This window comes from Pistacia vera, unplaced genomic scaffold (assembly GCF_008641045.1).
Source record: "Pistacia vera cultivar Batoury unplaced genomic scaffold, PisVer_v2 Contig898, whole genome shotgun sequence".
Classification (NCBI taxonomy): Eukaryota; Viridiplantae; Streptophyta; class Magnoliopsida; order Sapindales; family Anacardiaceae; genus Pistacia; species Pistacia vera.
This window is the reverse complement of record NW_022196776.1, coordinates 321,010-347,746: the sequence shown is the minus strand read 5'-3', so window position 1 is coordinate 347,746 and position 26,737 is coordinate 321,010. Positions and strand designations below refer to the sequence as shown.

Here is a 26,737-nt window from a genome sequence, read left to right as displayed (position 1 = left end):
AAGATGACTTAAACCCAATGATCTTAAATACCCCCTAACCAAACGCCCACTTAGGGTTTTTGTTAACCTCTAAGGTCTAATCAAATAACCAAACTTTTAACTTCATGTGAGATTTAAAAATTAACATAAATGTACCTCCTGCTAGTGAACACTTCATATATAATTAGAATTTATAATATAAAATATATTTATATTTATCTAATTATCCCTGTGTGTTTAATTTATCATCAAAAAACTTAATAATCGAAGAAATAAAAATTATTATAACTACAGGGTATTTTAATTTCTTAATTTTACTTAAGAGAAATTATTGTTATTAGTCTTTAAAATAATTTTTTATTAGAGTAATACTAGCCTTACAAAGAGTCATACAAAGAGACAAGTTTAATCCTTAAAAGAAGGAAAAAAAAGAGAAAGAAAAGTAATTATAAATTTTAAAGACTGAATTTATCTCTTTGTATGTGTATGTTAGTATTACGCTTTTTATTAAGGTAGCCATTAAAAAAATAGAAAATGGGTTTTAAATAGAAATATGGTGGGGACCTATATATACTACCAGCCAAATAGAATGAAAACAGTCGGTGAAGTCTCTTTTGGCCGCCTCCCCTCTCAACGGCAACTCATTTCACTCCACGGCCGCTTCCCGGCATCCACGTACACAATACGCCGGCCGGAATCTGGATTCTCCATCACCGACCAGACACTCTTTACCGTCACCTTCACCGTCACCGGAAGCATATTGTGCGACTCACTGGCACGCGTAGATTCCATTCAACTCGACTCACCCGAAGTAGCTCGTCTTCATCGACAGTGACTCATTGGCAGCACCCGACGGAAAATGTAAGCTGTAGTTTATGAGTTTTATTTTGTCTCTGTGAACTTAATTTAATTTTGTTCGAATTTTGCTGAGTTTACTGTTAGCTGAAACTGAATAGGTTTTTTTTTTGTTTTTTTTGTTTTTATCTTTATTTAATTTATTTAACTATGAAATGTGATTTTGCACACCTTACTATTTGATAGTGCTTGCAATTATGAACTGTATATTACTTGTTTTGCTGCATTTCAATTGGATATTATTTATTAGAATATAGCCATAAGAAAATGTTTATATCTTTGGGTATTATATAATTCTTCACTGCTTTATTTGAAATGTTTATTGCGTAAACCAAACTTGACACAAAAGATTGGAACTCTTTATTTATAGAGAATATAGTTAGTAAAAGAGAAAAAAAAAAAAAAAAAAACCCTCTTGGACCTGAATAGACCTGTCTGGGCAGGGATATCATCTCCACAACTGGATATGACCCGTGAATACTAAAATTGTTGCAGCGAAACCCCTCCTTTGTCCTGAATGTTGTCTTTTGTTTTGGCAATAGATGGCAGCTGACAAAGACAAGCCTCAGGATGAAGCTTCAATATACCGTTTCTGCAAAATTGTTCTTGGCTGGGACTACTTTTACCTTCTCAAAGAATCCAATGTATGTAGTTGTAAATATTTATGTATATTTTTTTTCCAAATTATGTTTTGATTTTTGTTTTTTTGTTTTTTTTACTGAGCAGAAAAATAACAAAAACAGTAAAAAGGTTGATGCTTCTGCATTGGGATTGAAAGAAGTGAAGGACACTTATAAGGATGTGGATGATTATTTGGCTACGTTTGAGCCCCTTTTATTTGAAGAAGTCAAAGCTCAGATTATCCAAAAGAAAGATGACGAAGAAGGTGTCTCTCTCTTTTAGTTTCTTTTTGCATCCTATGAAGTTACTTTTAACTCTTATGATAAATTTTAAGAAATTTAATGACAGTGCACGTAAATCTGAAATGAAATTCAATTCCTAATAAATTATGTTAAGCAATTTGCGGTTAAGATGGTTTCTGGTTTTTTTTCCTTTCAAATTCGTAGCATTAATGGAAATATTATTTATCATTTTTCATGTAATTTGAGTTTTAGATTATGATCCAAAAGCTTTGTGATTGGTAATTCCAGTGCGAGATTGGAAGCTTAGGTTGGTCATGGAATGTGGTGAGGCTGATGAGTTTCACTTACCTGCTGTTACTTACAATGCTGAGGAAGAAGAGCCAATATCACCAAATGATCTTTTGCTGCTTTCAAAAGAGCAGGTAATTAGAACACTGAATTGTTTTGACATTCTTATCTATTATGTTTTGTCCCCATAATTGTATTAGATACTGATTTAATTTTCAAAATTGTTTCATGTAAATGCATTTCATGCTATTTTAAAGGAATTTATCTTGAGATTTCTGCAAGTTCAGTTTTTGGTACACGGAAGATCATGATAGAACTAGTTTAAGTTCATTTTGTTGTCCCAAAATTATTAAAATGATTAGTGAAAATAGTGGGCTTCTTATTTTTTGTTTCCCACCTCCCTCTTTATGTATATCATTTCCCCTTTGTTCGTGGCAACAGATTGGAATCTATATATGTTGTTAACAAAATCATTAATATAGCTTGTGGTCTTGACTGGTTGGAGGGCATTACTTGTTTCAGTTTAAGGAAGGCTCGAAATTGCCAACAACCTATGCGTTTGCGCTGGTGGAGCATACCCAACCAAATCTTCTAAGGCTTAGAATGTACTTAGCTGGAGAAGTCACTCATATGAATAAAGATGCTGTTAAATCTGAAAGGCTAGTGAATATGTGCTCTCTTGTCACTTCATCTGTCAATGCACTGGACAAATGTTTGTTCAGCCTGAAGGTAAATTTTCAATCCTCGTATTTCTATTTTGTAAGCTGCCCTTTCCTTCTTTGAGCATAAATTAGTATGTATATATTCTTAAAGATGTGGTGCTGAATGATATGGAAATTGCCTAAATGGACTTTTTAAATGTGGAAAATTTCAGGTTAACCAATTTTGCAGATATTTTTATTGAAATAATGCTAACTAGGGCAAAGGGTGCATGACAGAACAATTTCATGATTTCTGGCATGTTCTTTTAATGTTAACCCAAAAAGTGTTTAGCTTATATATGATTATAAATTTCAAGTTGTTACTGTGACCTAAAATTGATATTTCTTTCTGTTTGTTTTAATTACAATATTATTGATTGATATAGCTGTTGTTAATCGAAAATTCTTTGGGTAATCACATTGCAACACTTTTTTATTCTCTTTCTAATTTGAGTTCGCGACTCTACAAAGAAGATGTAATTCAAGTACTCATTGGATTTATTTATAGAGTAAATTCATAGATATATATATTTTTTCATGTTTATTGGTTGAAAAATATTAAAATTTTTTGACCCATCTGACAAGGGAACTAAAGATAGATTAGAAAATTCTTTGGAAGCTACCACTCTCCATTCACATCATTCTCTGAACTTTTTCTAAATTCTGCTCTCTCCTCTTCTCCTTCTCCACCTCATCTTTACTTTCTTGTTTTCTCCCATATTGGAAACAATGGCTAAATAAAACTATAGTATATCATTTTTTCTTCAGAAATATATACTTTTCTCCTATCTTGTTTTGTATCATCTGATTGCTTACTTAATTATAGCCGCAATCACCATAATAATAAAATTGGAAATTTGAAGTTGTGTTAACTATTTTGAAAGTTTTTAAAACATTTCCTGATACCTCTTCTTTGCATTTCTATGTGTTACATTCTAAAATTTATTTTCCTTTATTTTAAGCATATGGCTTCTTAAATTGCCCTTGAAATTTTTTCCTTAAAAATGGTCGTGGATTAGTATTCTCAGTTAGGGATATAGGAAACTGGAGTTTATGGGTCATTGGATATACATTGGGATAACAATATTAAATATTGGATAAACTAGTGGTTTTTTTATTTTTATTTTTTTTTGGATTTTAATACACCTTTGGCGATTCCATGCTTTCTGCGGCATTATTAATACATCAGAATAGGGGCTGGAAGTGGTTTTTAAACGAGAAGGAAGAATAGGTATAAAATGCTGACTTGCTTTTGGCGTTATCATGTGTCACAATTTGACAAATGTATGTGATTATTCTGACTTCAACTTATTCTTTCTCTTCCTACTACATAATCAGTCAAAATGATTTTTTGAACCATGGCACACAAATTACAAACATCTCCTATAGTTTTTTTTATGTATAACAATATCTGGTTTAGGCTGGTCATTAATGGATGCAATATTTCTTGTAGATTTGCAGCTTATCAACTATTGCCCGGGAATATGTTGCTCTACGGTCAATTGCTTCTCTCCCTTTTAAGGATTTGATATTAGCAGCTACTGAGAAAACTTCTGCTCAATCCCGGAGTTGGAAAGTTCCTGGACCTCTGGATGAGTATATTAAAGAAAATCATAATGTCTCCCAACTAGAGGCGATATATGTATGTTTCTACTTGAATGCATATATATATCTTCCCCTCAGTACACAGTTCACAAAATTAAAAATCCGTGTATCTCTCCTTGTTGCTTTTTTAGTCTAAGAAACATTATTGTTTGTTGCAGGAAGGTCTATCACGTAAATCCTTTGTCTTGATACAGGTTTGACTTATGTCTTCATTTTATATTTATATGTGTATTTTGGCCAGTTTTTCCTTCATGTTATGGTGTCTAAGAATGAAATATTGTCAGTTATTTGGGTTCCCAACTTATTAATTGTATTATATTTACAAATAGTCCATAAATCTTCCTATCAAAACAATGTCTTAAGTATCCATGTTAATGCAGGAAATACTTTAAGAGTATGGGAATCTACTCAAAATTTTGGTTTTAAGATACTTGTGGACTTAGATTGTTTGTCACAAGTAGGAGAGAAGCTTTCCTAGTTGGAACATTGTTAGATAGTATGGCTAAATTTGTTTGTTACACAATATTTACATATAAGAGTTCAGTTAAATAGGCATTTCACCTTTTCCCAAAGTTTAAATGATGAAGGGTTATTACCAAGATCCTCCTTGAGGTTTCCCTTTTCATACCTCCTGAAGTTTGGAAAAGCATTAAGACATCTCCTACTATTAGCTTTATGCCATTAAATTTAACAGTAGATTGGACATTGTGGTAATTGATGATGCAGTGCAGCTTAAAAATAAAATTCTTAGGCACTATTTTAAAGTTTCTCAAACTTTCTTCTCTCTCTCTTAGCGATATATTGCATGACACCACCTGCACTTGCCCTCACCCAAAAAAAGACTTTGAAAGAAGCATGAGACTGGCTTTATTTATTTATTTATTTTTTGCCAAGTATACATTAGAGTAGTGAACCAAAATGACTGCAAAATGATTATTCTCTGTTTACTGTCATTTGGCTGGTTTTATTTGATTCAGTGGACTGGTCGCACCTTTACTGTTAATATATATATATAGTCTGATTATATATTATATACTTTAATCTGTGGAAGCTGCATGCATGTCAATTTTTTTTTTTTTCTAGGGGCCCCCAGGAACAGGAAAAACACAGACAATACTTGGACTTCTCAGTGCCATTTTGCATGCAACTCCGGCTAGAATGCAGTCCAGGTATAAACATGATGCCTTCTTTATTTTTAAAGTTTTTAGTTGACTGAGATTTATTATTAGCTCTTAGTTTGCTGTGGTTTTCAGAACTGCAGACAGGATAAGTTGTACATTTGCAATTTCCTTTTCCAAATTTCATCTTTGTTCTTATATTTCTCTGGTTGATTCTTCATGTAGAGGTGTTTTGCGTGAAATACAGCATGGTCCAGAGCTACCCATTTGTGAAAAGTATGTGATACTCAAAATTTTGCTTTCTATGAATTTAATCACTACTTGTACTATGCAATTGATCGGGGATGATAATTACTGTTCATTATTAAAAATATTATTCTTTTTGGTATACTTTTTTATCGCCTTTTTTTTTTTTGTAATTTAAATAAATTATTTATTTATTTAATTTTTTGATAAGCTGTTGACCAACTTCATGAATTGTAAAGCTCTAGTGTGAGGTATAACTCAGAAAACTTGTTTCTGGTGTGAACTTGTACATTTTTAAGGGCGTTGTATCAGCTTTATATTTTTTGTTATCTTCCATTTGAGAAGAGAAAAACGGATATTTTTATATTATTCTGTGGTTACTCACTGAACTTGAGTGTTGAATGTTTAACAGATTCTATCACTGGGGACAGGCGTCCCCATGGTTGGTTGGTGCTAATCCCAGAGATAATATTATGCCTATTGATGGTGATGATGGTTTTTTTCCTACCACTGGAAATGAGTTGGTAAGTTTGAGAGCATATTATAAATCTTTGATGTCAGAATTATATTTTGAGTCTCAGATTTGTATTCTAACATGAAGTATTCTATAGAAACCAGAAGTTGTTAATTCTAGTCGCAAATATCGTGTACGGGTGCTGGTATGTGCCCCATCAAACTCTGCACTTGATGAAATTGTACTACGCCTTCTAAATACTGGTAAAATTTCCCTCACATTTTCATGCTTGCTTTTCTCTTGTTAGCTTTGTTCATTTTGGGGGGAAATTTTTTTGAAAATTCAGATAATAAATAAATGAACTTTTGACTGCTTAGATGAATCATGAGTAACTGCACTTGGTAGATTTTAGTTTAGAGAAGTACGCAACAATTTGGCTACTTTTATGGAAAAGCTGTTACAAAGCAGATACTAGGTGGCTGAAAAAGTCATATTGAAAAATGTGGAAATAGTGTTTTTTTGTTAAGTAGATATATTCTGGTATTCAACTGTTATAGCTGATGTAATATTTAATGTTTTTTTTTTTTTCCTCAGGGGTTCGAGATGAAAATGTTCGCTCATATACTCCTAAAATCGTGCGGATTGGTCTCAAAGCACATCATTCTGTCAATTCAGTCTCCATGGATCACCTGGTATGTGTCTGACAGTTTTGCAACCAAACTGAACTTGTTTTGTTGATAGTTTAGGTGTCATTGTTATTGTTATAATTATATCATCATTGTCAATTTTTATTGTCTAAAACGAAATAGAAAGGTACCAAACCGTGGCTTTTATTTTTCAAACAAAGACCTGGTAAATTGGTCTCTCACCATCACTCCCTGTTTGCAAGGAAGCCCATTTTCAAGATCGGGGATTGTGCCATTTAAAAAGTGTGATTTTGTGGTTGTTAAACCACCCAATGGTATCTCTTAAGTCATTTTGTATTTCTGTATTCTAGTAACCAACTTTTACTATCATTCATAGATTGTACACTACCTTGAAAGAGTTATTTTGTTTAAAATCAGAGTCAATTTTCTTTTGAGCCTAGCTTCATCATCTGAGGCTGAAATCTTCACAAAGCAAGCAGTTCTAACCCTGGCTGGTAACTGATAAGCTTATACGTGAATACTAAATGCCTTCATAATCCGGGTTGACAAGGGTAGAAAAATCAAAATTTAATTTAGGGGATAGCTTAGAACATCAAAATCATAAGAAGGCTGAGCTTGAAAGTTAGTAATAAAGGATTTTGACAACTTTGCTGACCAGAATAGAGAATGTATTTGTGGTCAATTGTTGTTGATTTACAGTATGGAGACACAATATGATGCTTGTTAATTTAAACTTGACAGGGTTTCCATTGATTTTTGGTAGATTAACTTATAGTAGTTTATCAAACCTTATTATACATTAGTCAAGATTGACATGAGAGATTCTCCTTTGCAGGTGGAACAAAAACGTGATGACTCTGCTACTGATAAACAGAAACATGGATCCACAAGAAAGGATAGGGATAGTATCCGTTCTGCAATTCTGAATGAGGCTGTGATTGTATGTAATTTTAGCCTTGTGTTAAAAGTTAAATTCAGCATATTTGAATTTCATTTTTAATTTTGTAGTATTGGTAGGTCTGCTCTACCCTTAGCTTCAGCGGTTCAGCTCTCCTCAGCAAATTGAATCATGGTTTTGATGTTGTTATAATAGATGAAGCTGCCCAAGCTGTGAGTGCATCAAATTCATCTAATTTCATTGATTTGCTATCAATTGATGTTCTGATGGCTAGAACTATAGTCTGAAAGTTCAATCCAAACTTCTTTATGGTTCATTGAAATATGAAGGTGGAATTTCTCTTTGAAACAAGATGAGGAAGAATCAGAATCCTTTACAAATTTTATAATAAAATGCGAAAGGCCTTAAGATTTCCTTTTTAAATTTTTTTTTTTTGTCTATACAACCCTTAGAAGATTGTGCAGACTTTAGTGCACAAACAAGAGATCAGACACTAAATAAGCTTAAATAACCCACAAACTTCTCAAAGAAAAATAAGAGTAACATGAAAAACACAAAGAACATGAAGAACATAGATGAAGAGAAAAACTCCTTTGTATTGCTCTTAATTGAATATAATGCTTGAAATATGAAAATAACCTAAAACTAGTTAGCTTTATATAAGAGTTTACAAGTAGATCTGATGGTCTAAATCCATACATATCCATTAAGATGGATGGTTAGGATTAATTATAAAAACAATAGAATGCTAGTCTTATTCTGCTGTCTTTTTGGTAAATGAACGTTTTGGAAGCTTCTAGAAAGATTCTCTAGCATATTTTTTGATGTTTTTAGGTCAATTCTAGCTCAAGCCTCTTGAATTGGATATTGAGCCTTGTACAGAATTGGGTTTGAGTCGAACGTGACATTGATTGGAACCCATTCAAACCTTTCAAACAACAAGCCAACAACAACCAAAACAAGTAATAACCTAGAAAAACAGCAAGAACACAACATTAACTCAAGAAAACAGAAAATATCTATATATTGATATGGATCAAACACTACATCAAGTATGAACAGTCGAAGCTAATCAACACAACAAAGCTCATGTTTCACTACCTTCTATTGACTACATCCAAACATCGGTTCACTACCTCTGGGTTGACCATCCTTTTGTGGATGGTAAGTCGAGCTCATGTGGAGTTGTGTCCTCGATTGCTTAAATAACTCTCCCCCAAAATTACTCATAAACATCCGATCGCGGTCTGAAATGATGGTGCAAGAGAAACCATCCAGCCTTGCAATCTCTTTAACAAACAATGCGACTACTTCCTTTGCTGTATAGGGGTGTTTTGGAGTCAGGAAGTGGCTGTACTTGGTTAAGCGATCCACCCCCACAAGGATTGTGTCAACATTGTAGGCGTTTAGAAGTCCCATTATGAAATACTTCAAAATATCCAGCAATGGAGAATTCGCCTTATATATGGCCTTACAAAATGATGCTTAAACAAGATGAAATATAGGCCTTTCAAAAGACATCTAAGCAAAACATAACATAATCATATCCTTACATGTGGTGGCCAAGCTTAATACAAGTCAAATACAATTAACAAGATTACATTGGAAAGGGAAAAGGCTATTCTAGTATTCATTAAACTAAACAAAATAGGAATCATCAATATTCCTTGACTTTCCTAAAGAGGAAAGGGACAATGAGCCGCCAAGAGGAGACAGCCTTGTCTTTGTCAAAAATGGAAATATAGAGCCACCTTTGTCATAACCTTGTCTCCATAATTAAATGCTCCCATGTGATTATGTTTGAACACAAATTGAGTTTTCCCTCCCAAATGGAATACTTTAGTTCCCTTAAAAGCAAATTACACCTAAATGATGAAATTGGGCCTAAGGAATGGATTGGACTTGTCTTGGACCAAGTAAACTCATCTTGCATAGTTTTTCCTTCTTGGGCCGAACCTTTGCAATTGTCTTGTTTTACATCTTTAACTTGGGCCGAATGGTCTTCAATTGCTTGGATGGTTTTTCCCTTAGCTTTCTCTTGATCTATATGAAGATTAGTTGGCAAATTTGCATCATCCTCCTTGGGTTGAAGAGGATTTGACCTCAAATCTACAATGTTGTTGTCTTCTAAATATGGGGACAAATCACCAATATTGGATGTGGTCGAGACACTTCCAAAATCACTTAGCAAATCTATTTTGTAGCCATTATCTCCAATTTTCTCAAGTATTTCAAATTGGTCATCGGCTCTTGGGGCAATCTTACTCTTTCTTTTGGATGAAAACTTCTCATTCCTCAAGTGAACCCACACTAGGTCGCCTGGTTGGAAATGGGCTAGTTTCTTATGCTTGTTGAGCCTCTTCTTGTAAGCCTCATTAGACTTCTCAATTTGAGCCTAAATGGACTCGTGTAGCTTCTTCATGACCTTAGCTTTATCTTTGGCATCAACACTCAGTTGGACATCAATAGGCAATGAACTCAATTCAATAGGAGTGATATGGTTGATACCATACAATACCTCAAATGGAGAGTGCCTGGTTGTAGTGCTTGGAGCCTTATTGTAAGCAAACTTGGCATGGGCTAATTTCACTTCCCAACCCTTCAAATTTTTGCTCACCAAAGTTCTCAATAAAGTTCCCAAAGTGTGGTTGGTGACTTCGATTTGTCCATTAGTTTGTGGATGGTGTGAAGTGTTAGAGGTTTCCATCCAAGAGAAAGAGTAAGCTTGCACCTAAAGCCAATGGCCTATTAGGGGTTCTTGAACAAATTGGGGATAATGCTTACAAGATAGACTTGCCAAGCAATTTTGGAGGTGTTTTGGCCACATTCAACGTTGGTGATTTGACCCCATACTTGGAAGATGACAACATTGTGGATTTGGGGTCAAATCCTCTTCAACCCGGGGAGGATGATGAGAAACAAGCCACCAAGCTTCTTTGGAAGTCCAATGGATCAGCCCAAAATGGGGAATTGAAGCAAGGAATGTTCAAGGGATTGGCCAAAGGAGAAGAAGTTATACAAGATGGGTTTTGGAAGTCCAATTCAAGCCCAATCTGCCCACTCCTTTAATTGGAGAGTTTCTGAGCCCAAATCCAACTTTGGGGTATAACTTGGTTTTGTGGGGTTCAAATAATTTAGTTGGGAGGGAAGTTGCAAAGAAGGGCCAACTTTAGCACATGGGTGCAATCAAATCAAAGGAGACAAAGCAAATTCAAGGGTGGCTCAAGCTTTCCATTTTAGGCAAAGACAATGTTGTCTCCTCTTAGCGGCTACATGTTCCTCTCCCCTTTTGGAAACTCCAAGATTTTGAAGAAATCAAGCTTGTCTAGCTTGAAGACTTATTAGAGTAGCCTTTTTATTTGTTCTATTAATGTTATAAGTATTGTTATGATTATCTTTGACTTGTATTAATCTTGGCTGCCACATGTAAGGCTTAGATTGTGTTTTGTCAAGTGGGATGCCACTTGCAAGGTTTAGATTACATTTTGTTTAGATATTTTGTAAGACCATATATAAGGCCGGATTCTCCATTGTATAAGAGTGAGACTTTGAATGAAAACTTTACTGTTGGAGAGTTGCTTGTTCTTCCTTTATCCAATCTTTGTCAAAGGTTGGTGGTGGATTCTTTGGCTGGTGGATTTTCTTTAGGCCTTGGATTATTTGGCGTTGTGTGTTACTTGTGTGTTTCTTTGCTTGTTGTTGTGTTGCTGATTTAGCTCATATGAGGAGAAGTTGCTGCTGATTTAAATATTGTTATGGTTTGAAGTTATTTGAAGGTGTTTTAACTCACTCTAAGCTAATAGAAATAGAAAAAAAAAAAACTGATCTAACACTACTTGTAGCCTATTATCCATTCCCCTTTCATCCTCTGGTTGCTTTTGTATATGCTCAAACTTAACAAGATATCCCTGCCCTTCCCTCTGTATTGTCTTAATCATTGCCTTCAAGGATACCATGGTTTTGCTGAGAGACGGATCACCGCAAAGCCTTACCATTTTCCCTCCTATTTTGAACTTCATTACTTGTGTCTTCCAATCGACACTGGTCTCACCCAAAGTCTCCAACCAGGCTATACCCATCACTACATTTGCATTGCACATGTCGAAGGGAAAGAAGTTTTGGATAATCGAAACCCCTTGAAGCTTTAGACTTACCCCACGACATTCACCCTCACTCCTCTCTCTATATTTGTCTCCTACCCTAACCCCAAATGATTGGGTCTTGACAGTAGGAATACCTAACTTCGCTATCATCTCCTTACTAATGAAATTATGTGACGCTCCACTGTCAATCAATACAATCACTTCCTCACCTTGTATACCCTATTTTAGCTTCATGGTTTTTGGTCCATTTATCCCCACCACTGAACTGAGAGAGAGCTTGATGACATTTGGCGAATGCCCTTTCGTAGCTTCACTCACATCCCCTCCACCATCGAGCTCAACTTCTTCGTCATCTTCATCAACAAGTATGATCTGAAAGTGCTTGTCACCACACCGATGACCAGGAAAAAACTTAGCATCGCGCCTGAAACACAATCCTCATTCCCTCTTCTTCTAGATCTCACTCTTCGTCATTTGCTTGAAGGGAAGATTTTGCCGAAAGATCGGGTTGGAATTTGAGGGTTGCTGCACAGTTGTATTGTTGCTCTGTTGACTGGTGGTCGGAGCGGCACTTGATGGCTGTTCATCCCACATTCGGCACGTTGGCGAGAAATTGTTGGAATGCCTTGATTGATCATTGATTGAAGATGATTTGAAAGTGTTTGTAAATTGGCGCAAATTTGCTGGAACCCGCACCCACTTTCCATTAACTTGTTAACTCAACCCGGCCCAATCCCATTAGAATTAAACCCTCTACCCAATCCATTAAATCCTCTACCCAATCCATTAAACCCAGTTGCTCTCCCCTATCTATTAGGTTCCATTCTTAATTCCTCTAGAGCCCAATTTTTGTCTTCTATCTTTTGAGTCAGCTCAATTAGTTGTACTAAGGAGTTGGGTTGGCCCAACCTCACTTCAACTTTAATTTTAGGCTGCAGTCCATTTACAAAAGCAGCCCATAGTATATCTTCCCTTTCTTCACTCAACGGAGCAAATATTGCTTCAAATTTCTGGTAACACTCCTCCATCATAATAGTTTGCTGGATCCTCATTAAAGCCTTGTATGGACCACCCTCCTATGATCCACTGAACCGATGAAGGAGAGCAAGTTTAAAAGCACACTAGGTTGTCACCGGTGCCCTCACCTACATCCATTGATACTAGTGCCGTCTATGCATATAGCCATCGCTGCGAGTCTCTCCGACTCTGCAATTCGATACACGTTGAAGTATCTTTCTACTTTGAACAACCACCCATATGGGTCATTCCCCGAAAAAATTAGTATCTCCAATTTCTTGCCACCTATCTCTGGTCAATTACATTTTGGATTAATGGAGTTCCCATTCCTATTCAGGCCCTTCTAGTTTGGTTTGTTATTTCCAGGTGCCTCTGTCGAACAATCTCTCTCTCCCTTTTTGGCCTCCTCCTCGTCTTTACGTCTTATCCAAACTTGCATCTCCATTAAACATTCTCTGATGGTCCCTAACTCTCTCTCAACATTTTACACTTTGTCTCCATTCTTGTACCAACCATTCCCCAAATCAATCCTGCTCTAAAACCAATTGAGAGGAACCCATTTCAACCTTTCAAACAACAACAACCAAAACAAGCAATAACCCAGAAAAACAGCAAGAACGCAACAGTAACTTAGGAAAACAGAAACTATCTATATATTGATATGGATCAAACACTACACCAAGTATGAACAGCCGAAGCTAGTCAACACAGCCAAATGAAAACAAGGATAACAGGACAAAAGAAATAACAAAAGCCTGCTGGACTTTGAGGGCCAGCACTTCCCCTAATTCCCCCTTTTTACTTTTCTGGATATCTCCTCAATACTCCCTGTCACTCTCTTTTATTCTACTGGTGTGTCTCTCCATAACAAAATCCCTCATTTACCCATTCTCCTAATGCCAACTATCCCTTCTAAAACAAACCTTAACAACACACACACAAAGGACTTTCCTGCCAGCTACCTACAATCCTCTACTTCACGCCCTTATGTCTCCTACCATATACCAGCATGTTAGGGGTCTCATCAGACACTAAACTGTGAGTGCCTCAAATTCATCTAATTTCATTGATTTGCTATCAATTGATATTCTGATGGCTAGAACTTTAGTTTGAAAGTTCAATCTAAACTTCTTTATTGTTCATTGAAATATGAAGGTAAGAATTTTTCTTTGAAACAAGATGAGGAATCAGAATCCTTGACAAAATTTATGATAAAATGTGAAAGGCCTTAAGTTTTGCTTAAGATTTCCTCTCCTCCACCCACCCCCTTTCCCCCTTTTTTTTGTCTATATGACGGGCTTATTTTATTCTGTTTTTGTGGTATTTATGGATACAGTTGTAACTTAAATTCAAGAAAAGTTCTCTTGGCTTAGGATTTCCTTAGGTGTTGGACAAGATGATAGAAGTGTTAATTCTTAATTTGTATTGACTGGACAGTGTATTAGAATTAAAGATTACAAGTTACCCGACAATAAAAAATTAGTAGGCGGTATCTATTATAAATCCATATAATTAGATTGAATAATGATCAAGGTGTTTGTAGATTGTATGCCATACAAAAACCTTTATCTGCAGCTTCACTTCATTGTTCTTGTTGTTGAAGACATTGAAGAACTCGTACATAATGGTATTATAGTGTTTATTTAATGGTAAATGGGAAGTCGAATTGGCATTCACTTTTAGTTTTTTAAGAAAAAGCTGATTTTGAAGGTTGATACTATAAATGCTTATGCTGGTGATGTTCCAGTCAGAATAAAATCAACTATCATAAAAATGCAGAAGACTGCACTCATGAATGGGTCAAATTTTAGTACATAAAATTATCATTGTGATGAGATTTGCTTAAGTTTTAACATTTCAAGTTTACCATTGCGATGAGATTTGCTTAAATTGTAACATTCCTCAAGTTTACTTCTTGGCTTCTTGGTGTGGGAATTTTTAGACCTAGAGAAATGTTAAAACACTCGAGATTGCTTAAACATTTTACACTATGGTTCAGTTAGATATTGTTCATTTAAGTTCTTTTGACATTGTTAGGATCCCACATTGAAAGAGAAAATGGTGGGCATGTGGGTTATAAAAGCTTGGACACCCTCCCTTGGCAAGCCAGTTTTCCAAGGAGAGTTCTACCAAAGCCCATGAAAGACCCATGACCCAGCCCAAATTATTGAGTTATTGGAGTGGTTTCCTATCAATTGGTATCAGAGTATGATCCTACACCTATGTGGCAGCGCACACGTGGTAGGCTGACCTGTGGCAAGCTGACCTTGGGCCCGGGCTGCTAGCCTGAGAAAGGGCATGGAGGCCCGAGGGAAAGGGAATCCGCGTAGTCACCCAAGGGGTAAAGAGGTCGATGTGGACATCGGTTGCGGAAGCGTGGTGGAATGTTAGGATCTCACATTGAAAAGGAAAAGGGTGGGCATGTGGGTTATAAAGGCTTGGGCACCCTCCCTTGGCAAGCCGGTTTTCCAAGGAGAGTTCTACCCAAGCTCATGAAAGGCCCATGACCCAGCTCAAATTGTTGAGTTATTGGAGTGAGTTCCTATCAGACATACTCAAAAAGTAAGGTGTTTGAGAACTGATCTTGGGATCAGAGCAAACTAAAGGGGGATAAATTTACATATTGTCCAGTTGAAGTGTGAGCTAACATGGTTAAATTATCATTGAGAAATCAGGGTTCATCTTTGGCTCTATCATATTGATGATTTTTTTAGATTGCTGATTAGTTCATTGATTGTGTGTAGGCTAAATAAGAAAAGCAAGTTTTTGGTTGGTAAGGTCCTCAAATCATTATTCCTGTCCAGAATTTTAGCTGATGGTAAATGGGATAGACTAGCTAGAGGCCCATATTTATGACTAAGGTTGGCTCAGATTTTATACTTTGGCATTTTTCTGTGTGATTTGTTTCCACTGTAGTCTTCCTTTTAGTTGAATGAGGCAAGTGTTATTTACTTGTCTTGTTCTTAACTCTGCCGCATAGAATTTGTCTTCTCCTTTAGTCTGATTCAGAGTAGCTTTTTTCCTTAATGATATTTGTCAATGGAAATGGGTCTTCTGAACTTACTATACTATCTATAATCAGATAATCCATCTAACACTGACAATTCAAATTATTCTAAAGTAGTGCTGAGACTTAAATCATTAGACAAGTGTGAAATTGGCTTTGTTGTCATAAATCCTTGTTCATTTTTCTGTTTTTCTAAAATTTGTTAAACCAGATTTTGTTGACATTATTAAATAGTGTACTTTTATTTCAATATTTAAAGTATGGCGATTTGTATTTAAGGTATTCTCTACTTTGTAGTCACTTCTACTTTACATTAGTGTCATTTGGTGTGCTGTGGAAAGTATACATTTGTTTGCATGTATGTTTAGAGCCTCAAAATGATTGTGAATTTCTCAGCATATTACCATTTTGCATTGTCAGGTTGAACCTGCAACTCTTGTTCCTTTGGCAACTGGATGCAAACAAGTATTTCTGGTATGTTTCTAATGATGATTCTTTTATAAAAATTGTCATTTTTTTGGGTTATCAGAATCGATTATCTTATTGAACTATTGGATTTCATCACATTATCTTAATCAATGCTCAACATATGCTGCTGCTGGTTCAAAACATGCAATTATTGTGCATTGTTGAACTCATTCTCATATGTACCACTGCACGTGCAGTTGATGTTCAAGTTCATGATTGATTATGTTATCTTCTTGTTGTCATATGACTTAGGTTGGTGATCCAGTTCAATTGCCAGCCACTGTAATTTCTCCTATTGCGGAGAGTTTGGGGTAAAACACTTTGATGATGACAATGATTGATCGTTTTGTAGCTTACTCTTTTTTATGCAACTACTTTATCTCACTCTCTCTTACCTGTCCTTTAATTAAAGATATGGCACGAGTTTGTTTGAGAGACTTCAAAGGGCTGGTTATCCCGTAAAGATGCTGAAGACCCAGTACAGAATGCATCCAGAGGTTAGATCTGAAATGCCTAACAGAACTTTGTAAATTGATTCTTATAGTTAACCAAGTTTCAAATATTAACTATCATTGTAGTGAAACTAAACCCAAACCTAACTAGTCAAAACTATAATCTGTAAGACTATGACCATTATTCCTAAGTAGTTAACTTTTTTGTTAATCTATCCAAATTTACAGATACGAAGTTTTCCTTCGAGGGAGTTCTATGACGAGGCATTGGAAGATGGGTCTGGTATTGAGGATTATACATCTCGTGACTGGCACAAATACCGCTGCTTTGGACCATTTTGCTTCTTTGACATACAGGGAGGGAAAGAGTCCCAACCCTCTGGAAGTGGATCTTGGGTAAATTATGATGAGGTTGATTTTGTTCTCCTCCTCTATCATAAGCTGGTGAGTATGTTTCCTCAGCTTAAGTCAAGTTCTCAGCTGGCCATTATATCCCCCTATCGGTATCAAGTGAAGCAATTCCAAGAACGATTCAAGGAAACTTTTGGTGTGGAGTCACAGAAGGTAGTTGATATAACCACAGTTGATGGCTGCCAGGTAATAAGGCTCTTTCTTCCTTTCTGTACATCAGAATTTGTTTTTGTTAACTATTTGACGTAGCAGAAGAGTTGTAGGACAATTAGATCTTCAACAATTAGGGCAAGAATACAGGGTGCTTGTGGTTGGAACAATAGAAATTAACCAGGTTTTAAAGAAAACCTTTGAATTAAAATTCTGAATTAAAGAAAAGATACAATAAATTGACTATGTTGTCCTATTTATACTAGTTAGGACAGATCTTAATTCTAGACTGAAAACTATTCCCAATTTCTTATTAAATATGAATCCTAAATAAAAAGGAAAACTAAGAAAATAACTGAAATTCTTTCCTAGTTTAACTAAAACTGAAACCCTTTCCTAATTTAACTAAAATCCTAATTTAACTTAGATGCTCCTGCATCATTCTCCTCGGGTTAGAAAAGAACTCGGCTCCAACAAGTAAGCCTTGACATATTCCTCAAATACGGTTGGATCAACTCGTTTCAGCTCTTCTTCAGAAATTCATGTGCTTTCACTTGCTGGTTTACCAAGCCACTTTACCAAGGATCGTCTATATGGGTTGTCTCGTCTAGATCGAATTTCCTTGACATCTAACACTTCTTAAATAACATCAGCCTTTGCAACTAGCAGCTGCTGAATTTGAGCTTCAATCAAAGAAAGAACACCATCGAATCCATAAAAAGGAAACAAGTTCGAAAGATTAAAGACCAGACTAATTTGTATCTTAGGTTGAAGTTCAACTAAGTAGGCATTTGAACTGATTTTCCTCAACACCTTACAGAGTCCAAACTTCTTAGATTTCAGCTTGTGGTAAGTTCCTTTAGGAAATCGTTCTTGTCTCAGATGCACAAGAACTTGATCACCTTCTTCAAATTCTTGCATACGATGATATTGATTGGCAGAAAAAGAGTATGCTGCATTACTAGCTTTTAGGGCAACTCTTACCTCTTCATGAATTTTTTGAATGTGATCAGTAAATGCTTCCCCTTCATCACTTACTCTGGCTTCTTGTGGCAAAGGGACCAAATCCAGCACATGTTGAGGCTTCAACCCATAAGCAGCCTCAAAAGGTGTCTTCTTTGTGCTTCTATTGACAGAATTGTTATAGGCAAATTCAGCTTGAGGTATGACTAATTCCCAAGTCTTTGCGTTGTTCCCAATAAGGCATCTTAATAGATTTCCCAAACTATGATTTACAACTTCCGATCTGTTTGTGGGTGGTAGGTACAAGAATACTTCAATTCTGTCCCAAATTTCCTCCATAAAGTCCTCCAAAAATGCCCCATAAACTTTACGTCTCTGTCAGAGACAATAGAAGTTGGAACGCCTTGTAGTCTTACAACCTCTTGAAAGAATAACTCAGCAATATGAGTTGCATTAGAGGTTTTAGAACATGGAATAAAGTGTGCCATTTTTGAGAAACGATCTACCACAACAAAGATAGAATCAAGTCCTTTTGCTGTCTTTGGAAGTCCTAGAACAAAATCCATACTCAAATGAATCCATGGTGCATCTGGTTCAGATAAAGGAGTATATAAACTTGTGTTTTGAGCACTTCCTTTGCCTAATAAACAAGCTAGGCATCTCTTCACTAGTTTCTCCACATCTCTTTGCATTTTTGGCCAATAGTAATGGTTGGCAACCATTGCGAAAGTTTTGTCTCTGTCGAAATGTCCTCCCAAACCATTTCCATGAAGTTCTCTAATAATTTGTTCCCTTAAAGACCCTTCTAGACTGCATAATTGGTTACCTTTGAACAAATAATCTTCATGCAATCTATACGGCAATTTTTCAGCTTGTAAGGAACCTTGCAAATCAGCTATTATCTTACTGAAATAAGGATTAGAACCATATTGATTCTTTAGTTCCTCAAAGCCTGTTACTTGAGTGCTTATAACTAACAATAGTAAATATCGCCTACTTAAGGCATCAGCCACAATATTAGACTGTCCAGACTTATACTTCAACGAGAAATTAAATTCATCGAGGAAAGAACTCCACCTAACATGTCAATCATTAAGCTTTTTCTGAGATTGTAAATACCTAAAAGCTTGATGGTCAGAATAAACCACAAACTCTCTGTAAGCTAAATAGTATTGCCAATGATGAATAGATCTTACCAAAGCGTAGAACTCTAGTTCAAAAGTCGAATAACGTCTCCTAGAATTCGACAACTTCTCATTGAGAAACTCTAGAGGCTTTCCATCTTGGCTAAGAATTGCTCCAATTCCCACATGTGAAGCATCATATTCAACAAGAAATAACTTTTCAAAATCTAGTAGTGCAAGAACTGTAGCTTCAGTCATTGACACTTTCACTCAAAGACTTTTTGTGCAGAATGGGACCACTCAAATTCACCTTTTTTCATAGATTCAGTTATAGGATTCATAATAGAGCTGAAATTCCTAATGAACCTCCTATAAAAAGATGTCAAACCTTGAAAACTTTGAACTTCTTTAATGGATTGAGGAGCTGGCCATTCGGTAATTGCACGAACCTTTTCTGGATCTGGTTTTAAACCTTCTACCGACACAATGAACCCAAGAAATACTACTTCTAACTGTAGGAAGCTGCATTTTTTTTTTAAGTTTACATACAATTGTTCCCTTTGAAGTACTTCCAACACTTGTCGCAAGTGTTTTAAATGTTCTTCCTTAGTGCAGTTATAGATCAAAATATCATCAAAGTACACTACAACAAAAGAATTCAAGAAAGGCTTAAGTACCTCCGTCATAACCCTCATGAATGTGCTTGGCGCATTTGAAAGGCCAAATGGCATCACTAACCATTTAAATAACCCTTTTGGTGTCTTAAAAGCTGTCTTCCATTCATCTCCGCACCTCATTCTAATTTGGTGATACCCACTCTTCAAATCAATCTTGAAAAACACCTTGGAATCAGCTAGTTGATCAAGCATATCTTCCAATTGAGGAATAGGAGTGATATTTGATTGTAATCTTATTTATAGCACGATCGTCCACACACATTCTCCATGAACCGTCTTTCTTCGGGGCTGATAAAGCTGGGCAAGCGCAAGGACTCTTTACTTTCACACACCAAACCCTTCTCTAATAACTCTCTGACCTGTCTTTCTATCGTAGCTCGCTGCATAGGAGACATTCTATATGCAGGCAAATTGGGTAAAGATGCTCCTGGTACCAAATCAATAGCATGTTGGATGCTTCTTAAAGGTGGTAAACTTTTTGGCACATCCTCACTGCCTAGCTCTTCGTATTCCTTCAATAATTGTCGGATTTCAATGGGATATTGGGGTGATTTTCCAACCTGGTCACTCTCCACAATTTTGTTTATTAAAGCTTACATGATCCCCATCTCACCATGCTCAGCATTAAACTTTTCGACACTCAAATACCTAGTTGTTTTGCTGGTTGTAGAACTCTTAGTTGCCAATTGCTTTGCCTTTTCTTTGAGATGATACAAAGTGTACCTCTTGTTATCCTTGTAGAAGGAGTAAGTATTAGGCTTTGTCTTATGATCCATATCATGATCAAACAACCAAGGTCTTCCAACAAGAATATGCCCCACATCCATTGGTACAATGTCACATAAAGCTTCATTATCCAAGTTACCTCCCATGGTGAATTTCACCAAACATTGAGAAGTTACCGGTATCTCATGCCCCTTCTTTAACCAACCCACTTTTTATGGATGAGGATGTGTTATTGTAGGAAGCTTTAATTTGTCCACAGCCTCCTTAGATATTATATTTTCCATGCTTCCTGCATCAATGACAAGATCACAAACTTTACCTCCACAGACAACACGTGTACGGAAAATGCTATGCCTCCTTTAGTCTTCCTTTTCATCTTTTATTGTTGTTGTCATCACCTTTTGTACCACCAAAGACTCACTTTCAGCCGCATGAACATCAATTTCCTCTATCTCCTCATCATGTTCATCAAAAACTAGCTCTAACTCTTCCTCAAACTCAACTAAATTCACCCTCCTTTGTGGACAAGCGAATGAAGTATGTCCCTTCTCTCCACAAGTAAAACATCGGACCTGAAAATTGTTGCCTCCTTTTGCTGCAGATGAACCAGAATTATTTTGTGCCTTATAAGGTACGATACTTTTCCCTTTATCACTCATTTCAACATTGGTTGCACCCCTGTTGGTTTTATTTGTTGTAGTTGTCTCTTTCCACTCCCGTTGGCCTGTTTGATACCCACGTCTAGGTCCCAAATTGTTTTGCCAATTGGTTCTATATATGGGTTTTCTCGCACCATAGCCCGAAACTCGCTTTTCAGCTGCTAAAGTGTATTGTTGAGCATCCTCAATATTGTATAAACAAACTACTCCCATCTCGCCTCTAATAGATTGATTCAAACCAGCAAGGTAGTGAGAAGTAATTTGTTCATTACTTTTAGATAAGCCAACTGGAATTGATAAGTTATTAAACTCCGCAAAGTACTCCTCAACTGACATGTTGTTTTGCTTCAAACAATGGAGCCCCTCATACAATTCCATTGTATAATCAGCAGGTAAAAATTGCTTCCATAGCTTAGTTTTCATGTGCTGCCAAGTACTGATTTTAAGCTTGCCTTGTTGTGCACGTTGCTTTTCAACTCTCTTCCACCATTGAAGTGCAGTACCCTTCAACTTAAGCTTTACAAATAGTACCTTTCTATTTTCAGCCATGGGTTTCCATTCAAAGTAATTCTCCAAACTAGCTTCAAAAACCAAATAATCCTCTGTATGTAACTTTCCATGAAAATCAGCTACTTCAATCTTTACTCCTCCACCATTCAAATCAAGAGTGTGTAATAACCTCTCTTCTAGTCCACTTCGTGCCGCTCGATTTGCGGGTCCAACTTCATGAAAAGGGTTCACGTCCTCAATTTCCTCTTCAGTCTCAAGATCTTCTTGACTCTCGAGTTGTTCGTGGCCACCTTCTGGATTCTCCGTTCAGGTTTTCACAAGTTCTTGACACTACAAGGCTTGTATAGCCCGGGTCAAGTCCTCAATCATCCTCTGCATCTCAGCCAACTCAGTTTGTTGGGACTGATTGCCTCTACCTCGACCAGCCATAGTTTAGGAGCAGAAAGAAATCCTAGATTAGGATTTGTGTGCTCTGATACCACTTAACGTAGCGGAAGAGTTGTAGGGCAATTAGATCTTCAACAATTAGGGCTAGAATAGGGTGATTGTGGTTGGAACAATAGAAATTAACCAGGTTTACAAAAAAACCTTTGAATTAAAGAAAAGATACAATAAATTGACTATGTTGTCCTATTTATAATAGTTAGGACAAATCTTAATTCTAGACTGAAAACTATCCCCAATTTCTTATTAAATAGAAATCCTAAATAAAAAGGAAAACTGAGAAAATAACTGAAATTCTTTCCTAGTTTAACTAAAACTGAAACCCTTTCCTAATTTAACTAAAATCCTAATTTAACTTGGATGCTCCTGCGTCACTATTGACCATACTAAAAAAAGTGAATTATTTGTGCGTGAGAGAGTGAGACAGATGACCTTGATTTCAAAATTATTGCATGTTTTTCCACCTGGAAGAATTTGATACAATTCAGCTTGTTTTAAGACCTCTGTGTTGCTGGTATGTTGGAAAGAAATACATATTAAAAGAATGTTGGAAAGAAATACATATTAAAAGTTTCAAATATTCATATAAATAATAGTATTACTATTTTGGAAGTTTATACTCCTCCTAAAACGTCAGAGATTTGTTCACCCCATCCCGCCTTTTTTATCACAAAACCATGAATCAGCCTGTCACTGGGGCTAATTTTTTAGGATATCATTTACTGATTGTGCATTTTATACTGATATCTCAGTTTGGTAAGCATTTAAACTTCTTTTACCTTTTCTCAGGGACGGGAGAAACGTAGCAATCTTTTCATGTGTTGGGCAAATGAAATAAAAGCATAGGATTTGTGTATTTTCGTCGGATAAATGTTGGGATTACCAGAGCAAAGTCTTCTATACTGGTATGGCTTCATAGCAAGGAAAGTATTTAGACATGGCATTTTGGCAACATGAAGTTAACCTTTTCTGATTCGCAAACCTCGGTTGCTTCTTCAGGTGGTAGGTTCTGCATCGACGCTGAAGCATGATGAGCACTGGAAGAACCTAGTGATAGTGCTGAAAAGCGAGACAATCTATTAAGGTGAATAGTGTATGTTTCTTGGCTGTCATTTTCATCTAGTGCAAGTAATCACAATTCAGTTTAATGGTTACTGACATGTTCTATTAACATGACCTTTGCCTTAATTATTTCATCGTTCTATTGGACCTAAGTCCATCTTATTCATGCTGAAGGAAAATAACATTAACTGTAGTCTTGACTAAAAAAGTTGCTCTTACAGGTCTCGAAGCCATATATTTCGTTTTCAGTGATGAAATTTGGAGTCTATGAAGCCAAAGCCGAGGTAGAAATAGGGAGCCCAACCGATGGATGTTGATAGGCAACACGATAATGAAACTAATGCGCTCTTTAGTATCCGGGAGACGCTGAACGAGGGCAAGCGATGATAATGACTATGGAGACGGAGATGGTGATGCGTTTGATGGAGGTTTTGATGCTGATTAATCTCTAATTCAGGCTGACAAGTGAGTACCTAGGAAAAGATTGGTACAGTTACAACTTTTGTGAATGAGAAGTAAGAAATATTAGTTTCTACTGTGTAAATCCTAGCAGGGGTCTTACGAATTTTTCTGACCAATCAAGTTTGTTATAACAGGCCATAAGGTAAAATTTTTTACTTTTGTTACTTAAAATTGAAGGTCATGTTTGGATCAAACAATATCGTAATTACTCAAAATTTTCCCAAACATGAATTTAGTTTTTTTGTGATTACTTTCAATTGGTAAGATTAGTTACTAAGCCTAAAGTTTCAAATTAAATATTAGTTTATGAAATTAAAAATTATATCCCAAAATTACTGTATTATACAATTCTTACTTTTCTCGATAATTATTTTATACAAAATAAATCAAATAGTGTAAGTTTTGGTTCAAAGTATGGTACCATGATCTGCCGTTTTTGCCATCTAAAATTAACTGCAAAATAAATTACAATAAAAATGACAAATCAATCATAGAATAAGGAGTGGCCAAAGCAAATTATGCAATAAAATTGCCAAAGTTAATATTTCATTCAAGTCAACAAAAACGATCACTTGATTTCACGCCAATATCAACATTGCAACACCACATCATCATCACACTTCATCCAACGCCTCACATTTCTCCACGTACAACATCCTCACTTTACCACTCTGTCTGGTTCTCCACTCCTCCCGGGACACACAAATTCACTTGAAATTCCTGTCGCCACATCACCATTTTTCCGCAATTTCGGCGCACCGTTAGCATCAAGACCTGGTACCGGAGCTGGAGAGAATCTGAAGGATTCGGCCATGGAGAGACCGTGGAATGATTAACTCTAGGAGAAACAACGGTGTGCTTAAGAACCGCGAGACATGATATGTGTGGTTACTGAGTCTGTTGGCACCGGGGGAGAAACAACGGTGCGGTTAACCGGAGAGACATGATCTGTCGGTACCAGAGAAGAAGAACGGTGCAGTTAACAGGAGAGGAATGGTTATTGGTACGGTTAGCCGGCAAAATCTCTGGAATTCTCGCGAGGTAAACGAAATCTTGTAACCGGAGGTAAGAAAACTGTACGGTTCGGTGAGAAGCTGAACCACCAACCCCCGCCGCCGCGGTCTTGAAGCGAAATGTGAGAATCCCGGCCAAGCCATGAACAGCCACGTGGCTGCTGTAGAACAACCCCGGGACAACTGAACGCGCCACCGCCGATGGTAGAAACAACAAGAACACATTGGCTCCATCGCGTCGGTTGAGACGTAACTGACGCGAGGGCAAGAGCGTGGGGAGGGACGAGCCGTTGGGGAGAAGAAGGAAACTGGACCAGAGAGGCGGCAGGGAGGGCGTGGAGCGGAGAGTGGAGAGATAAAACGACGGCGTCTGTGTCATATCGAGGGCAAAAAGGGAAGGGTTGTAGGGCAAAGAGTTAAAGAAGAAGAGAGAGGAGGTCGAAGAGGAGGTCGGAGGTGGAGATGGCGTTGGCGAAGAGAGAGTGACCGTTGGCGCGGAGGAGATGAGGAGGGCGTCGAGGTCGTGGGTGGAGATGGAAGTTACGGATGTTGAAGAAGAGGAAGGTGAAGAGAGTGAGGAGAGTCAGAATCTTGATCGCCATTGAAGGATGATTTTGAGGTAAAGGATGAAATTTGCAGAGATTTATATAGGGAGTCGAGTTAGTTGGTTTTGGCGGGAATATATTTCTATTTTATGTCCAAAATGGCCCTTTTGATGTTGGCAAATTTTGTTGAAAGTTTTAAATGATATTAGAATTAAATGCTAAAAAATTCAATAGAAATTGAGAAACCCCCGAGTAATGAGATATTTTGAAGCTCAATAATTTATAAGGACATGGACATGGTTAATACATCCTATAATTCTAACACATTTGTGCAAATAAAACTACTATTATGCACTTATTTTACAATATATATATATATATATATATTATATATATATATAATATAATTATAATTATAAAGGACATGGACATGGTTAATACACTACTTATAATTCTAACACATTTGTGCAAATAAAACTACTATTATGCACTATTTTACAATATTATATATATATATATTATATATATATATATATATATATAATATATTATATAATATATATGTGGAATGTCAGATTATGTTTGTGTGTAGGGTATCAATAAATAGATTTTCTCGTCTTTTATATTTATTATGACGTTATTGAAGTTTTTCAATAATTAAGTATTTCTGATGGCAAATAACGATAAAGGTGGATTTTATATAATTTTGAAATAAAGAGAGTGGTTTGACTAACTCCTAAAATCCAATCCAACTGATAATTTTGAAACCACAGTAGTTTGTTATTGAATAATCCATATCCAAACTTTTAATAGCACAATGTGAAATGAAAACGGAAAGTGATAATATTGCAGTGTAAAATTCTTTATATGATTTTGAGACAATATAACTAATAATATATTTTTTAAATATTTGTAAGAGAAATAATGCCTTTGACAAAACTTTTTTATAACACGAAATATCACATTTTATTCACAAGTTAATATTATTGTGTAATGTTTGATATTACAAATGTAAATTTAATATGAATTTCCAGGTCCAACAATGTTATATGTACAGACAAATACAAGATAAATGATTTTTAACCCCAACGAATTTGATCATTAGCCCCCACATTTTATTTTAATAAGGTTAAAAAGGTATTTTTATATTCTAAATCCATCTTATATTATTCAATTCTTTAAAAAAAAAATGAAGAATCCCAATGACCCAAAACACCCATCAATTCAATAATTAAATAAAGATAATATAATAAAATCAAATGTAACAAAGAGAAGATTATTTCGATTATG

The 26,737-nt window shown here is 36.1% G+C and overlaps 1 protein-coding gene across 1 annotated transcript; it reads left to right on the top strand.

Annotated features, from left to right (window-relative positions):
• The first annotated feature begins 625 nt into the window (after nt 1-625).
• On the top strand, nt 626-23,448 carry LOC116119659 (probable helicase MAGATAMA 3). Its single transcript, XM_031405607.1, is given in 21 exon segments — nt 626-840; nt 1,377-1,478; nt 1,561-1,720; nt 1,986-2,119; nt 2,508-2,714; nt 4,140-4,328; nt 4,450-4,485; nt 5,375-5,460; nt 5,635-5,685; nt 6,068-6,179; nt 6,267-6,372; nt 6,704-6,801; nt 7,592-7,696; nt 7,774-7,866; nt 16,202-16,255; nt 16,502-16,560; nt 16,662-16,746; nt 16,930-17,298; nt 23,155-23,197; nt 23,200-23,270; nt 23,365-23,448. Coding segments are annotated over 20 exon segments (2,244 nt in total). The 5' UTR covers nt 626-840.
• The last annotated feature ends 3,289 nt before the right edge of the window (nt 23,449-26,737 follow it).